The sequence below is a fragment of the Hippopotamus amphibius genome, chromosome X (assembly GCF_030028045.1).
Source record: "Hippopotamus amphibius kiboko isolate mHipAmp2 chromosome X, mHipAmp2.hap2, whole genome shotgun sequence".
Taxonomy (NCBI): domain Eukaryota; kingdom Metazoa; phylum Chordata; class Mammalia; order Artiodactyla; family Hippopotamidae; genus Hippopotamus; species Hippopotamus amphibius.
The window spans coordinates 93,362,765-93,380,147 of record NC_080203.1 but is presented as its reverse complement, the minus strand read 5'-3'; the positions used below and the strand labels follow the sequence as shown (position 1 = coordinate 93,380,147).

Sequence of the window (17,383 nt, the reverse complement as noted above, 5' to 3'; positions counted from 1 at the left end):
AGGAGCAACTCGTGGGTTCCCTCCCTTCCACGCTTTCCTCAGCTGGATTCGCCTCAGATGATACCTCGAATTCAGTTTTTAGCCAGGCCCTGAGGCTTGAAAAAGATAAGAGAAAGTAAAGAATTTCCAACCTAGGGCTGGCGTTAAGACTTTACGCACCAGTACAACCTTACTGGTTGTTAAAATATTGAAATAACTTTCATGCTCATTGGCAAAGGCCCTAAGCTCCCCAAGTATTCCATAATGCCTCCTTCCCCTCTGCCTCATGCAGCCTGGCTCTCGGGAACACTGAATGGACATTATCAGGGACCACCCTTATTCCCTCTGGAGCACAAGCCTGCCAGCTTGTCTGGAGCTGTTTCTTTGCTCTGGTTCCCTCCCCCACCCCCCGCCCTCACCTTACCCCCAGGACCCACCCTCCAACAGTCATGGCCCTGGGGACTGTGAGCAAATGTGAATTATCAGTCTGTCCCCTGAGGATACATTTTGAGCATCACCTCTACTTGAACCTGGGGATACTGCCTGTTCCATGAGTCTCAGGAGCTGTGTCTGCTTGTTTATTGAGGTGCCTGCTGCTTTGGGGTAGCTTTTGGCCTTCTTCTGGGCCCCGGCTTATGCCTGCAATACCCTCTGGAAATCTCTGCCTTTCCACCAGCCTGGATTCCTTCCAGCCAACCATCCACCCCACTCCAGAGGTTCCCGTCACCTCCTAGATGTGTCTACTCTGTTCTGCACTATGCTGGGACTTATCCTGATGTGACATTATGGAGAAGGCCCTGGTATTCTGTGAAGCAGTACAGAGTGGGAGCTTTGGAGCCATGATTATCTGTGTTTGAATACCAACTCTACCGCTTCTAACTGTGTAAACTTGAGCAAGTTCCTCAGCTTCTCTGGGCCTCAGCTGCCTCATCTGCAAAGTAGGAGAATGAGTACCTACCTCATAGGGTTGTTGGGAAGATTAAAGGACAAAATACTGGAAAACACTTAGATGAATGCCTGGCACATGGTAAAAGTTCAGTAAATGTTAGACATTTATTATTATTATTTTGCATTGAAGATTTAATGGGCACATTTAGGTATATATATAGTTTAGCTCTTTATTGGAATATAATTACTTTACAATGTTGTGCCAGTTTTTGCTGTACAACAAAGTGAATCAGCTGTATTTATACAGATATCCCCATATCCCCTCCCTCCCGTGACTCCCTCCCACCCTCCCTATGCCCATCAACAGATGAACGGATAAAGAAGATGTGGCACATAGGTATATTTTTAAACATTTTCACCTTGCCTGTTACCTCTTTGATCTGCACAACACCTTCCAGAGAGGTAGATATTGATTAGCATTCTGATTTTCAAGGTGAGGAAACATACTTGGCTACTCTATTAAGTGATCAAGTGATATTAACTGGGTGTGGTTAACAACAAATTTTCTGATTCCCCATTTAATGTTATTTGTCCCCATTAGGGAACAGTGAAATAGCTGGATTGTTATCCATTCAATAAATATTTATTGAGTGGCTACTATGTACCAGGCACAGTGCTGGGCACTGAGGATATGGTAGTGAACAAGACAGGCAGGTTCCTGTGCTCCTGGAGTTACCATTTTAGTGAGAAGAGACAGCTGATCGGCAAGTAAATAATGATACAAATAATGTATCAGTTAGTGTGTTGAAAATAAAGCAGGATCGTGTAATAAAGAGCAACTGTGGGAGATAGGGTGGAAAAGGAAGTCTTTTCTGAGAAGGAGACTTTTATGACAAGAAGGGGGTGAACTGAAAACCTTCTCTCCTTGGATATGTAGCTGGGATCTGGGAGGAAAGTTCTTATAAAGAGGGAGCTTCCAAGGTCCTGCTCTAGGCCACCACAGACAAGTGGATGGAGCAGGAGGGAGAGCTGCAAGTTAAATGTGGCTGAGAGCCTGAAGTCGGAAAGACTTGCTGAATTGGAGACTTTCTGGGAAGAGGCAGAGGAGCAAAGAAATTTGTGAACAGTGGGAGGGGATTTTTTTCCTACAGGTGTTAGGTTTAAATACATTTTAAAATAAAGTTTATTGATCTAATTTAGGTAGAATAATGTTCACTAATTCTAAGTGTATAGTTTGATCAGTCTTGAGAAATGTATACACCTATGTTAAATGTAAACATATCCCCTATCAAGGTATATAGTTAACATTTCCATGACTCTAAAATATTCCCTCATGACCCTTTGGAATCAATTCTGGTCAGCTGGTCAGCTATTTTGTAGAATGTCCCTCAATTTAGGTTTATGTGGTAGTTTCTCATGATTAGATTGGGGTTATGGGTTTTTGGCAAGAATGCCACAGAGGTGACCTGCCCTTCTGTTGATATTATATCAGGAGGTACCTGATATCAATATGTCTTTACTGATGACATTAACCTTGATCACATAATTAAGGTGTTACTGGTGGACTCTTCCATTGTACTCTTTCTGCTTGATAAGTAATAACTATCATGGGGGAGATACTTTGAGACTACCCCATAAAGATTTAAATGAGCTTTATATGAAACCTATATGTTGAATTAGAAAGTGTTTTATTTTACTTAGTTTTACTGGTCAGGAGCATGGTCTATTTTTCTATTTATCTGTTTTCCTTTTTCTCATTCATGTATTGTAGTTGTTTAATAAACATAGATTCTGAATTACTGGGAAGACAGTGTGATAGAATGGAAAAAGCATAGTGTTTGGCATGAGGCAAACCTGGGTTTGAATCTCAACTCTCCCGCTTACTGATTGTGTGACCTTTAAAAAAGCCTTTAAACCTGACCCTCTAATTTCACAGCTGTAAAAAGCAGCTAATAACAAACCATCTCACAAGGTTTTTAAAAGAACTAAAGCACCTAGTAGTGTCTGACACTCAGTAAGTTCTCTGTAAATGTCATTTCTTGCCTTCCTTAATACCTAGGTGTTTAATATTATTGTCACTATGGTAATTAGACTCTCCTCTTTCTGGCTGGGTGGCTCTAGGATATAGAAATTCAGTTGATTCTCGCAGATGTTTTTCATGTTCTGACACCACAGATACCTTCGTGCAGGGGAACTGCTGGACTTCCTATGTGTCTCTGAGTCAGTGGGGAGAAAGCAGCTGGAATTGTTTTACAGTTGATGGCAAATTCTTACAGCTCACAAGTATATTCTATCCTATACCTTTGCAAAGCTCATTCATTACCTCTTGTATTTGGGGATTTGATTTCCATGGATGTACAAATATATCATTTGCAAAGGTGGCATTTTTATTTCCACTGTTCCTATATTTCTACTTTTTACTTTTCTTCTTTCATTATTAGGACTATTTTAAAGTAGAATTTTAACCAGGGCAATCTTGTGTGGTTCCTGTTTTTAAGCAGAATTAATCTAACCTGAGATTTCTTTGGAAAGATATACTCATGTTAAGCAAGAGAGAGAACACTGCAGTACCCTTCTCCTCACCCCTGATTGTTTTTTAAGGTTTAAGTGAAACTTTGCTTTCTCTGTCTTTTTTTTCCTCTCTCCGAATTTTATTTTCCCTTTCCTAAACTTGTTTGTTTTGTTATTTGCTCCCTCCCTAAGTTCTTTAGGAAGGGATTTAATTCATTGTTGCTTTTTTATACTGATACAGGCTTTTAGGGCAATACATTCTCTAAGTACTGCCTTTGGCAATCTCCCATAAAGTGTTCCTCCCATAAAACGTCTTACCAATTTTTCCTTTTACCTCATGCTCGATTATGTCTTGGCCTGGCACTATTACAAATCCTCTGTGTTATAATTTTTGACATTGTGATGCTCTGCATTAATTTTAATTTCTTAAATGGTACATTAAAGCTATTGATTTTGGGAGTTTGGGATTAGCAGATGCAAACTATTATGTATAGGATGGATAAACAAGGTCAAAGTCCTACTGTATAGCACAGGGAACTATATTCAATATCCTGTGATAAGCCAGAATGGAAAGGAATATGAAAAAGAATAGATATATAGGTATAACTGAGTCACTTTGCTGTATAGCAGGAAAATTAACACAACATTGTAAATCAACTATACTTCAATAAAATTTTTTTAAAAAACTGCTGATTTTGATTACTGCGTGTTTTTTTTGGTGTCTCCTTAACTTTTGCCCGAGGCAAGTGCCTCTCTTGCCTCACCTCAGCCTAGGCCTGGCCCTGTGATAACCTCCCAGATGAGTTCTGCTCACAACATTGTGAAATGGAGGCCTGATGTTCAGAAAGACTAAGATTGTCAGCGATATCACACCAGTGACACTGCCTGCCAGGAGATAATCATGTTTTCCTTCTCCTTCTGCTCCGGTTGTTCCTTTCCCACTGTATGCAGGGCTTTCAGTTCAGCAGAAGCCCTTGTCCATTTCCAGCTGCTGGCGCTGAGCATGATCACGTTGCTAATAGGATGCCTGAGATCACTTCTCCATTTAGAGAGGTGAAAGGCCAGGGTCTCACCCTCCAGGAACAAACCCCAAGGACCGTTGAGCTCCTCCAGACCCTTGTCAGGGCCCTTTCTAGCCCAAAGCATTCCTTTCTCTGCTGGAGTCTGTCAGTTAGCTCTGGCAAAAATCAAGTTTCCTCACCCTGATCTTACCTCATCCACACAAATTTCCTTGAGAAATTATGGAAGAGAAACTCTTAGAATCCTCAAATGTCAGAGCTGGAAGGGCCCGTAGAGACCATTTTGCCCAATGCCCCTCATTTAACAGAACATATAACTTCCTTTGCTCTGTTTCCACGTTCCAAAGAATCCCCAAGGCCGCCTCATAATACAAATCAGGAGTATGTCAAGAGCCAAGTTAATCAAGGAAGTAAACTACTATGGGACCCAGCTGTGCTCAGGGAGGATTGAGTCATCAGAAATGCAGACCTGGTCCTGGGATTTGTTTATTAAGGATTTTCTTCAAGGACAAAGAGAAGGATCTGTGGTGGCTCAACTCCAAAGCTTTTCATGGGGTCGGGGTGCGACTAGAAAAGGTTTGATTAGCTTTATCAGGGCTGGGGAGTTTTAAAAGTCCTGCTTTGAAGGGGCCTGCCTTTATTTCTGACTGGTCCAAGCATTGTGGAGAAGTTGTCAAAAGTTTGTCTCTGTGCTTCTTACCTCCCCCAAAACGTGCCTTTCTGGGTCCCACACTCAGAGAATCTTGCTTTCAGTTTGGAAATGTATCAAGAGTACTTGCAGCTGTGTTAGAATGGGCTTTTAGAGGTACAGCTTCTCTCCCATATGTAATTTGTAACAAGATTCTCCTTGAAAAGCATCATTACATCTATTCCTCTAGTTTAACCTCTAAATAGGGAGGGTAATTTTTGTCTGCATTTTACAGATAAAGTCTCAGGCTACCTAGGTGACTCTAAGGCCGTGCAACGAGTAAGAGGCCAAAGCTTTAACTTTTGAGAGTCCCAAAGGAAACCACATTCTGTGCCTGTTCTACTAAGCCACAAGCACCTCAAAGGTGCCAAGGTATGCCACAGCAAACTAGCTAACAAAGGACCACAGGGCTGAAACCACTGTCTTGATCTGATTTGTAATGAATTACAGCATTGTGATGGAGTTCTGAGAGGCATACAAAAAATCTAGGAACTTAGTGCTAGTCCCAAATGAGACATTGGGATTTACAGAGGGTGGCTGTGAGGAATTTACCATTCTGTAGCTTTGGTCTCTGCAAATTTTTCTTTCAGATTGCTGGAAAACAAGGAAATCTCATCAATTGAAGGAAGTGACTTATAAGGAAGCTTTATTATGTGTGTGGGAGGATCAGAGTCTGCTGTGCTTCTGGATAGTGTTTAGCCATGTACAGTGAACACTGGTGGTGTATGTGTGTCTGTGGGTAATATACTTTCTTTGGTTTGTTTTTCATCTAAGCTAGCCCATCTACAAACTCTTAAAAGTGACCAAGAAAGCTGCATCGTTGGGATTAGAAGGGTGATTATCAAGTGAAGTGTGCAGTTCTGGGAGAAACAGGGAGACCACAGGTGGCAAAACTCTAAACAGTTGTGAACTGAGATTTGGATAAACCGGATGACTTAGGAACTTGGACATGAGTTATATCCCTGTGTCTTGGGTGCTTAGAAAATAACCCAGGGTGAGATCTGGACACAAGTCCAACACTGTAACACCAGTCCTTGAAACTGGACCCATTCCCCTCCCTGGCCTCAGATGTATCTGACCAAGAAAATGATACATTTTTAAATTTTTTTTATTCATGTTTTTGCCCAGCTTGTTGGACACCCTGTATTTGCACAGTGCAACTGCTCAGATGTATTGGGAAATACAATCATGTGGCATGCAGTTCACTGGCCTGATGGTAGGGGGTGCTCCAGCTGGGACAGAATGCTGCTGGGGGCCGGGAGTAAATGGAGAGGAGGCGAAGGCACTGTTGGCTCACAGGTTAGTGAGCAGCCAGTCTAGCAGTTGTTTTCTAGCCATGTTTCCCATGGCTTCATCCAGTTGTTGTTCCTTGGCGAACTTCATGACCTCTTGAAGAAGATCTCCTGCACTATATCCCTTCTCTGCTGCCTTGGCTGAAACTTCAGGAAGCTGTGGAGAGAGCAGATAGCTTGAGTCACGTGATGCTTTTGGAGCCAAGACCTAGATGGAGAAAGTCAACTACACCCCACCCACCTTCCTGCCTATGATTCTAGGATTAAAACTGCCACAGATCTAGGACTGGAGGCTGCTGACATGGCTTTCCTTTTTTCTGAACCATCCTCTAGTGGCATAGATCAAAATGCCAAAGGTCCTTTCTTTTTGAGCTTCAAAAAACAAACTCTGGAATCAATTGTGTTCACTAATACTTCTCATCAGGTACTGGGATCCTTTAGTGAATCTGTACTGATTTCTAGGTCAAGGTTAGGGGTTGCCATTCTCCTGCCTTCCTAAAACACAGCTGTAGAGTGTGTATGTGTGTGTGTGTGTGAGCGTGTGTGTGTGTGTGCAAAACTTAAGACTTAAGAATTGCTCCCTGATGTTTTACCAAATAGTTTGTTGAAAGGATCACTGATAAAATGAGCTAATCTCACTCTCCTCCTCTTGGAAATGCACAGGCCTTGAGGTGTCCAGAGCCCCACTTAGTTAATGGTTCATCACTTCTGTGTCTTTATGAGGTGAAAGTAATTCATGAGTCACATGAAAAAGAATAGACTCAAAAAAATGGACTGTTCTTGGTCTCTAAGTACAATACCACCTCCCTGCCCCTACCTATTCCAACCTTCTTTCTTTTTGTTTCTTGTTGCATCGCTTACCTTCTCCAGTTGTCCATCATCATCTCCCATGAAGTAGAGCATGGGTATGTTAAATTGTGAGGCTGCAATCCACTGCAGGACAGCCTGGAGCTGCTTTTGCAAGCTACTTGTTGAGCACTGATTATTGACAATGACTTCAAGTCCAGGAGAGTCTTGATAGTTCTGTGACATCCCAGCTTCATGACTACATCTGGGGCTGCTGGCCTGGTAATTGGGGTTGTTGGCCAAGGCTGCTTGTTCTTCCAACTCAGCGAGGGCTGCCCCGTTGTTACTATACTTAGCCATGATAAGACACAGCTTCATCACAGATTCTACCAGTTGATCTACAAATTGTTGGCTCATTTGCTTCATCCCACTGATAAAGTCAAATTCTCGATTGTCCTGGCATTGTTCTTCCCCTCTCTTAGGCTTCTTGGACACGGAGGCTCCTTTGTTTGTCTTGGGCTCAGAACGTTTGTTCTCACTTTCACATAGATCTTCACAATTGAAGGGGCTCTCACTAAGCAGTTTTTGAATCAGTGATAGAGTGATGTTTGACATATCCAGCTTCTGGGAGTCCGTGGGTTGATTGTCCCTTGCAGAGGTGGATGGTCCAGGTGCTCCACGAGATTCTAGATGTTCCATTGAAAGTGCCTTGGCACTTTGGCTACCTCTGCACTTTTCGTATTGGGCATTCTGAGTCGTATAGCTTGTGGTAGAACCTGGACAGCCGTCTTCAAATGCATCTTTGCCCTTGGCCTGCTGGGTCAGGTGGTACTGGATCAGCATAAGGGCGGAGACAATCAAGTCCTTTGCCAGTGACTCTGTGGAAGCGCTGATCTCTTTCTTTGCCTCCTTATTGGCGCATGTTTTGCCAGCCACCTTCCCTGGACTGCCTTGCTTTTGGTTCCACATTGTCAGGCTCTCCTTGAGGATATGTTCACTGACTTTCTCAGCGTTGGTCAATGTCTTGCAGTCCTCTGGTTTCATTTTGCCTTTGTCCTTCCCCTTCATCTCGGCCTTCATAGCTGAGAATTCGAGACTTTGGTTCTTGCACTTGGGATCATGGGAGCCAGTTTTCAAGGATGCATATGACACACACGGAGACTTAGTTTCCCTTTTTTCCCCAAGAAGAGCACAGATCAAACGCTTCAGCATAGCCTCCATGATAACAGCAGCGTTTTGTTTTCCATGGTTGAACAGATTCCTCTTGAAAGCTGAAACAAAGTCTGAGTCGGTCATCAGCACTCCAGTGATGTTATGTAAGTTCTTCATGCAGGAGTCAATCAAATCAGACACAATTTCCTTGGTGTGTTTTAACAGCACCCTCTTCAGGACCACACAAGCTGGAATTGGCTTCCCAGAGCTATGAACTTTCAAGGTCTTCATCACAGAGACCATCATGTCATATGCCACTTGATTTGCATAAACCATGAGTCCTTTGCTGATCGAATCTGCAAATTCTTTGCTGTCTCTTTGGGACATCTGTCTGTCTCCACATTTGTTCTTGTTGGATAGTTCACTATGCAGAAAGGTTTTTCGGCCACCATCCCTACACTCCTCCCCAGTGCCCCGCATTTCTGCAGAGGTCACTTCCACAGCATCATGGGCCATTTCAGAAGCGACCTGGCTCAGAGCAGTGCGAGGGCTGCTTTTCCCTTTGTCCCCACAGGGTGGATAGATTGAATGATGAAGACATTTGCTTCCACCTTCCAACCTGTCTTTGATTTCCTTACGGGCCATCTGGATCACCAGAGAAGATAGTCGGTTGACATAGAAGGAAAAGTCATCCATAGAACATTCTCCATCAGGGGAGATAACTGCCCTTTGATTGCTAAGAGATTTGGCTGGCGGGGTGGAAGGACTCTGGTTATTGTTGGTATTTTGGGCTGCTGTCGTTTCCAGGTGTAGGCTTTGAGGTCCGTTGGCCGCAAAATCCATGTTCATTTGATCAGCATAGACACTGTAGCAGTTCCCAGAGGTCAGTTTGTGAAATCCGCCCTCTGTTTCTCCTATTTTATGTTTACAGCTAGAGACTGAGGGGCTCAGTGCATGTTGGAAACCTAAGGTGTACTTTTGAAGATCATTGAGTAGCCAACTGAAGACACTTATAGGATCAGGAGTTTGTCTGAAAAGGCACACTGACCCCTCAATCTAAAAAAAGAATAATACCTATCCATAAGAGTTTGGGTAGCCTACTTCTTTCCCCTATTTTATTTAAAAGATGTATCTTCTAATTTACACAGATTAGGGATTTGACCTTTAGGATTTGCATGGGTGCATAACACACAATTATATCCATTAATACACTTTCAAGCGCAAATGCTAGCAACAAAAGCTCAGAGTATATACATTTGTACACTTAACTATACACGTGTTATCAATATGTTTGTCAATTTCATTTGAGTATGTTTGCTTATTTTAATACATGTCAAAAATGTGTCAGTCTCTATCGTGTATGTATATGCACATCGATGTATCAATTCATGAGTGTGAACGTGTCAGTCTGTATAGTTAGTATGTGAAAATGTGCCTGTATGTGTGTGCATATGCATATGTCAGTGCACATGTGTGATGTCACTATGTGTAAGCATGTGTCATGATGTGCTGACATCATACCCATTGTATATGTCAGCGGTATAGGCCAGCATGTGCATGTTAGTATGTGTATTTTGTACATGTGTGTGAATGTTAAAATATGAGTGTGTGTATCAGTGTGCCTCTGAATATGAAAATAAGCAAGTGTCGAGTTGAGTGAGCCGCATATGTGTTTATGATATAAACCCAATAGCATGTATCATGCAGCTATAAATGTATTTATATATGTTGAAGCACACATTCGGGTATTAACATACATACTCATCAATATATTAACATATAATTAATGTATAATATATTAATAAATATGTATGTTAAAATGAATATGTACAAATAGGTGATTGTATAATGACTGTGTATATCAATATATTGGGTATCAGTTTGTTATATTTATATACTATGTCAATGATTGACTTGTGACAGTGTTGCATACACCCTGGCATTTGAGTGTGTCTGTGAGTACATGAGTGGGGATATCACTGCATTTGTATCAATATGTGTATCAGTGTATACAAACATTTGTGTTAGTGAATATGTGTCACTTTGTTTAAGTTTGTATGTGTGGGTATCAACAAGAGGTATATTTATGTGCGCATGCCTGTACCTGAGTCTGCATGGCCTGTTTTGATCAAGGCTTGTGTGTATCGATGTGAGTGTGTGTTTACACATAGTGTGCTTGGATGTATATATGAATGTTTATGTGTGTCACATGTGGGCACATTAGTGTGTCTGACTCTGTATAACTTCTATATCTTTGCATATGTGTGTAAGTTATTGTTATGACTAGATCACTATATATGTTTGTTATTTCAATGCTTGTGTGTGTTTGTCAGTGTCACATGTAGCCAGGCATGTATGTGCCATTGCTTGTATAAACTACTTTTTGTTAATGTAAATAAATGTATATATATGTGTGTGTGTCACTTTGTGTAAATGTATACGTGTATATCTATACTTGTGACTGTGTATAGCCATGTTTGGATATGTGTATATGTACTGTGTGCACATCTTCTACTTAGCACTAAGTACCACTGCTCTCTTTGCCCCATTCATTGCTTCATCACCATGAATTCCTAGAAACGTGAGGTCATAATAAGGTCCACTTTTCTGCAAATGGGCTTAAGTTACAATCAGGGAGATCTGCACTGTGTGTAGTAAATATGGGCTCCTCTTTTAAAAGCAAACACCAGGTATATCCTTTTATTAAGACCCCAAAATGGAGTTGGCCACCCCCAACTGAACCCAAAACTGTTTGGAGAATATTTTGTAACTGGTTTTCCTTTCCTCAGGGGCCACTCTCATCACTCCAAAGGCATCTGGGGTCAGAAATGATGTTCCTAGTTATAAGCCTAGGAACACACAACAAGAAATATTTGGCTCCTTTGTACTGAAGCCAAATATCCTGTTCCAATATCAGCTACTCCAGGCTTCTAGGACTGTGAGAGTGACTTGTCATGCGCTCTAACGTCTACCCCAAACCAGCCTACCAGGTGTAATTTGGGATATTTACACAAAAACAAAAGGATTCCATATTTGACAGTGGTGTGCAAGTGTAATTGCTTTGAACTTTATGCTACCCAACAGCCTGGGTAATCTTTTAGACAAAGGGTAGAGACCAGGCTAGTTTTCGGTCATTGTGGATTTGCTCTTCTTCATATCCTCTTCATTGTTGGACACCGGGCAATGTGAGGCACACAAGTCTATTACAAGCCAGCAAAGAACATTGCAAAGGATCTTGCTTATAAGCCCATATCTTTGTTAAGATAAGCAATAGCAAGATTCTTTTTGCAGTAGGTACCTGAAATCAGGAGAGGGCATTCTGAGCCTCCGTGATTAGTGTCATTGTGAGCTACATGAGCACTGAACTTACCATGACTGTGAATTTAGGCCTGTGTTCTCTAGAATGTCATAGTATTCAAATTTGGGGCCTGTTTCACAATAGTTCTCTTACTATCTCTGAACCAGAGTCCTCCAATTCAGCACTGAGGTCTGGGAATGAGAAAGGGTAGATTCAGAGGCTAAGTCTGTACCTTAGACTGGTGTTGCTTCTCAGTATCCTTGATCACAATAATTTCTTTTTCTTTCAGATTCTGCAGGCTTAAATGACCTGAACTGGAACCAGCAGCATCCTGTGGAATTAAGGGACAAGATTCTTGTGAAAAGTTGCTTTTTGAGACTTCTCCAAGCTGGCCCTCTAGGCTACTACTTCAAAGCATGAATGTCATGTCTCCTATTATCTGCTTTCTTTCTGGAGGAAAGGTAAGCTTGTAATGCTAGCTGGTCTTTGAAGAATGAGATAAAGCCCCTTCTACAAATTACTACTCCTTCCCACCTTGCTGAAGGTATTCACAAAGCCATCAGTCAGGAACCATATTCCATTTAACATCAACCTTTTGGCCAGGGTCCCCCCCCTCCATTTTCTGACATACTATCTTCCATACTTTCCTTCTTTCAGCCCTATCAGCAACTTAAGTGGCTTATAAAATGAGATTTGGTATCAAGAATGACAGTAAATTCTGAACCAGGGCTCATGGGCTCATGAGAATGATGGCTTCCCACCTGAGTCCCCTTCACCTTTCCACCCTCTGCCACAACCTTTCCTTTTCTTCACACCATCACTGGTAACCCTTCTCAGCAGCTTCCCACCCATTCCAGCTCTGAGGGCAGCAGAGAGTACCCACCTTAAAATCTTTATCTTCCATTTTCAGGGTGGACACATCAACAAAGCATATCTGTATCAAGTCAGGAAGGTGAATTTAGAAAAATTCTAGAGAAAAGGCCTTAATTTCTCTGGCAGATGATAGTAGCACCTACTTTGTCGGGTTCTTATAAGGATTGATTGAGATAGTGTGTGTAGAGCTTTTAGCAGAGTGCCTGGACATAGTTAAATACTCAATAAACAATAGACAAATGATTTTTATTAGGCAGATAGAATCTTAATGTTACTATATTTCCTAAATGAGAATATCTACCTGAGAGAGAAAGAGGCCCAAAATACCATATCCACATTTTTTGAGAAAACTGAGAGGAGAGATGGCTTGCCCAACTGACACAAACTCAAAGGTGGAACTTGTATTAGAACTTGATTCCCCTGGCTCCCAGTTTGGAGCACTGTTTATTACACTTATGTTGTCAAAATGTGGTGTTTTTACTATTGATGCCATAGAAGATTTTAAGTGGTATGTGGATAAACATTTCTATATTTAATTGGTGCTTTTTATTGTTTTTCATTAGGAAAAATACATATTTTGCCCTCCTGAGGGAGTCCAGCTTTAGGGTAACTTACTGGTAGCCAGGTGACGTTGTTATGACTTCAGAGGTGTGAGGTAATAGAGGTTGGTAACTAGGCAACCACCACCCCTCAGTCCCCTCAGGCTCCACCCCCAGCCTCCCCTCCTCAGCTCCTTCACATCACTCCTCATCTTGCCCCTCCCTTCAATTGTCCCTGTGTGATGTATGAGCACATTGGTTCCCCACAGACCTTACTGAGCTTGACTCCTTGGAGAAGTCACAGAATTACTATCCATTAGTCTATTCTGGGTTCCAGGATATCTATACCCAACGCCAATCCTTTCCACTCCTTGGTAGGAGTCATTTTGTATCTTACCACTTTCCGGTCCTGCTCTTGCCGTCCTGTTGGGCTGTAGAGATTGACCTTGCACATGCCCCTGCTGCTCTGTAACCAGTCAAAATCATCAGACATCTGGAAAGAGAAAAAAAATAAATCTGAAAGTCCTATATATGATTTTTAGAAACTGAATCAGTTTGAATAAGAATCCCCAATGCCAATCCTTTCCACTCCTTGTAGGAGTCATTTTGTATCTTACTACTTTCCGGTCCTGCTCTTGCCCTCCTGTTGGGCTGCAGAGATTGACCTTGCACACGCCCCTGCTGCTCTGTAACCAGTCAAAATTATCAGACATCTGGAAAGAGAAAAAAAATAAATCTGAAAGTCTTATATATGATTTTTAGAAACTGAATCAGTTTGAATAAGAATCCCTAGAGGGCTTTCTGAAACCCATCTCTGTGTTTCATGTAGGTTTAGGCTAGGAACTGTTGGGGCATCACATTGACTTGGGAAAATGCCAGGAGGTCTAGAGACTGTGGGATTAAATTTAGTGATTTACTTCTCCCCAACCCCATTAACTAAATCTCAACTGTATCCTCTTTTCTTTACCCACTCTTGGGTACCTTCAAAGAGTCAAGGTTACCTCATCCCCTTTAACTGAATCTTAGCTAAACCTAGTCTAACCCGAGTCTTATTACATTAAAGAAAGTGAAATTACTTACCACATAGGGCCACTGGAAAAGACCAAGGTCGATACCAGTAAAGTGAATAAATAATTCTTTTTATTAAGACAGCATGTAGAACAAGTTTCTGAATACTGAGAACACTCAGTCAAATAGCCATAAGTATAACTAAGAGACAAATGTCTGAGGGAAGACCAGACCCTGACCCCATAGGACAAAGTTTAATTTTACTTTTGAAAGAGAGAACAATCTCTGCCAGGTTCCTTCAACCCCCCTGCCACCTCCCACCCTAGCCTGGAATTAAAAGTAAAAAGGAAATGGCAGAAGCCACTGACCAATTTTCCCTATGTAAGACACATTTGGGAAGATACAGTTAAGAGCTCAGTAGAATTGTTTTGGTATTTGGGGCTTGAATTTGAATTATCTTTAAAATTTAACAAGAGAAACCTTCTGGGCCAAGTATTAGAGGGCAGTTGAATTCCTTTCCCTTCACTCCCTTCAAAATTTAGACCCCTTTAACCTCTAGCTCCCTCCCTCCTTCCCCCTCCTCTCCCCTTCTCTCACGTTCTCTCCCTCAGTCTTTCCTTCCCTCTCTTTCCCTCCCTCCCTCCTCCTTCTTTCTCTTCCTCCCTTCCACCTTCCCTTCTTTCCCCCCTCCTCCTCCCTCCCTCTCCCCTCTTTCTCCTCCCTCCCTTCTTTCTTCCCTCTCTTCCACCTCCATTTTCTATCCCTCCCTCCCTCCCTTCCTCCCTCTCTCTCCCTTTGCCTCTCTCTTCCTCTCTCACTTTCAACATTTTTATAACAACTATCATCTGATGGCTAGCCTTTCACAGGATAATACTACATTTTGACCTTTTACCATTTCTCCTACCCACCCCCCATCTCATTCCCCCAAATCTTCTTGGACTCTCCCTTCAAAAGTCTCTAGAAATCCCTGAAAAAGTTTTAGGAAGAGGCTTTCTACATCCTCAGAAGAGGGAATTTCTTTTTCTCAAGAGCTAGAGATCACTAGCCTAGAGAAAAAGAGGAAGAGGCATAGAGGTGCCTCATGTGATTTGGATATAGCCTCAGTCCAAGTCCTAAAAAAACTGTAAAAAATAATATTTATGAACTTATTACCTTGATAATGAAGTTATTTTAGACTTTGGCTGAAATGTGCCACCTAGAAGGGAGATGTGCCCCTTAAGATGGAAGTGGGCAGTGCCAAGTTCTTGGGCACCTGCAGCTTGCTGCCACCCCCATCAGCTGTTGGGTGAGACTGAGGGAGCCAGGCTCTTCCCCGCTGCCTCTGACCCTGGCCCATGACAAGGAGGTTTGTTGGGTCATAATGCCTGAAACTGTAGCAACCTCAGCATGGACGGGGCAGTCTGGCAAACTCAGCAGCCCTTCTCATCAAAAGCACATCAGCCTGTCTGCTGTATAACACATTTTTTCTGTTCTGTCTAGAAGGGTACACATATTTCTTTTACATTTTGTCCAGCTCACAACTCCTTAAGACCTCCCTTCTCATTACTCTTCAAGCTAGACTTCCAGAACAATCTAGTCATAGTAGTTACCAGTAGAGGTCTGTATTTTTCATATACAGAATGACCACCAGCCTCTGTGAACAAAACAGTATTAATTTTCATATCTTAGCTTATACATCGTACACTTTAAATATATGCAGTTTATTGTATGTCAATTATATCTCAACAAAAGTTCTTTAAAAAAAATGTCCTTTCTGGGTATCCTGAATAAAAATATGAAAGTAGAACGTTTGAGGCTGCCTCAGCAGCTTCTGTTGTTTCACCTCACCATCAAGACACACCCTCAGCTAGTCAAAAAGAAGTCAGAAGATGTCCCTACCTTTGTAGTATCAGAGTAGGTTGTTTCGTAGGAACTTGGAATGATTTTTTTCTTGTAAATTTGGATGCTGTGATGACCCTTCCAGCCTGACTCAAGATGTTGCTGCTTTCCTCAACTCTCCATACTCTCCTAAAGACTTGACTGCCAGCTGGTACCAGAGCTTATACTTCATGACAACACAGTGACAGCACAAAGTCAGGGGCTCTGTCCTTAGGATTCTGGGTGTCTATTTGGTCCAGCAATCTTTAACCTTTATCATGAGACATAATTCGTCCCCCCAAAAGCCAATCCACTTGGGTCAGGGTCAGCCTTTCACAGACTCCTCAAGCCATGAAAAGACCTGAGCCCTACTTATTCTTTTCCATTATGGTCAGTGCTAGATTGCTGGTTACAGTATTCCTTAAAGCATTATCCATTACACTTCGAGATGCCTTCAATTTAGCCCCAGTTTAGAAACATTAACCCATAACCAAATCCTCTCATTGTGCCCAAGTCTCATCTTATTTTCTCCTTGTCCTTTCTTCACCTGCCTTCACATTAACCTCATGTGAATAACTGTATCTGAATTAAAAATCAGTTGGGATGACCCCCTAAATCATAGAGTTTCATATCCTTTGTTCTACCTCCATTTCTTCTTTTATCTGTTACTCCAAAATTACATGTCTTAACCCTCCTGTACAATTTTGATCTTGCCAATTCATGGCATCAGAGACAGAGCTGGACCTTTTTTAAAGGGGACAAGACCTATTTTCTTCAGGCTACTGAAGTAAGGGAGAGACTTCAGATGAACAGATGAAACAAAAGGCCTCTTAAATGCTGGAGAGTGATAAAGGAAAATTGCTCAGGGAAATTTGTGGGATGGGAAGTTGATCAGTGTGATTAGGGCATCTGTGTTTGCTAACTGCCACTTATCAAAGTTAGGTTCCTACTCTTCCATAGAGACTAAGAGACAGGGGCCCTATCTTTCTTGATGATTACATTTCAAAGGGATGACTCCCAGGTATCTGAGAAAGATTTTCCTGGGTTGTAGAAGATACATCTCAAAAAGACAGAGAAAGGATTTACAATCACTAGTTTTCTAAAGCAAATGTTCTAAGAAAAGGGAGGTCAGGGACTATAGTCAGGTTTTGGCTGGAATAAATAGTAAATTCTTTTGACACTTTTGAACTTTCTCAGGCAGGCATCTTAAAGAGGCTGGGGTCATCATCCTAGGGACATGGCCTTGGAGTGACAGAAACTATGCTGGTGTTTGCTCAAAGTCTCTTAATGCAGGGAGTGGATGAAATTGTGCTGAAAGTTATAGTTCTTATAAGGACAGAGTTGAGGCCTAGTTGAGAAGGCAGCTCAGATGAGCCTGACTATATCAAACCATCATGTTGTACACCTTAAATATACACAATTTTTATTAAAAAATAAGTTTGGGTCAAGGAGGGAGTCTTCGTCAATGGTGATGAGTTCGAATACAGAATACA

At 41.9% G+C, this 17,383-nt stretch overlaps 1 protein-coding gene across 1 annotated transcript; it reads right to left on the bottom strand.

The window, feature by feature from the left end:
- Positions 1-6,177: 6,177 nt before the first annotated feature.
- Positions 6,178-15,301, bottom strand: AKAP4 (A-kinase anchoring protein 4). Its single transcript, XM_057719378.1, has 6 exons — positions 15,186-15,301; positions 13,423-13,518; positions 12,497-12,547; positions 11,846-11,944; positions 7,239-9,371; positions 6,178-6,534 (listed from the first exon to the last, which is right to left on the bottom strand). The coding sequence occupies exons 2-6, from the start codon at positions 13,516-13,518 to the stop codon at positions 6,379-6,381; spliced, it is 2,535 nt and encodes an 844-aa protein (XP_057575361.1). The 5' UTR covers positions 15,186-15,301; the 3' UTR covers positions 6,178-6,378.
- Between the last annotated feature and the right edge of the window lie 2,082 nt (positions 15,302-17,383).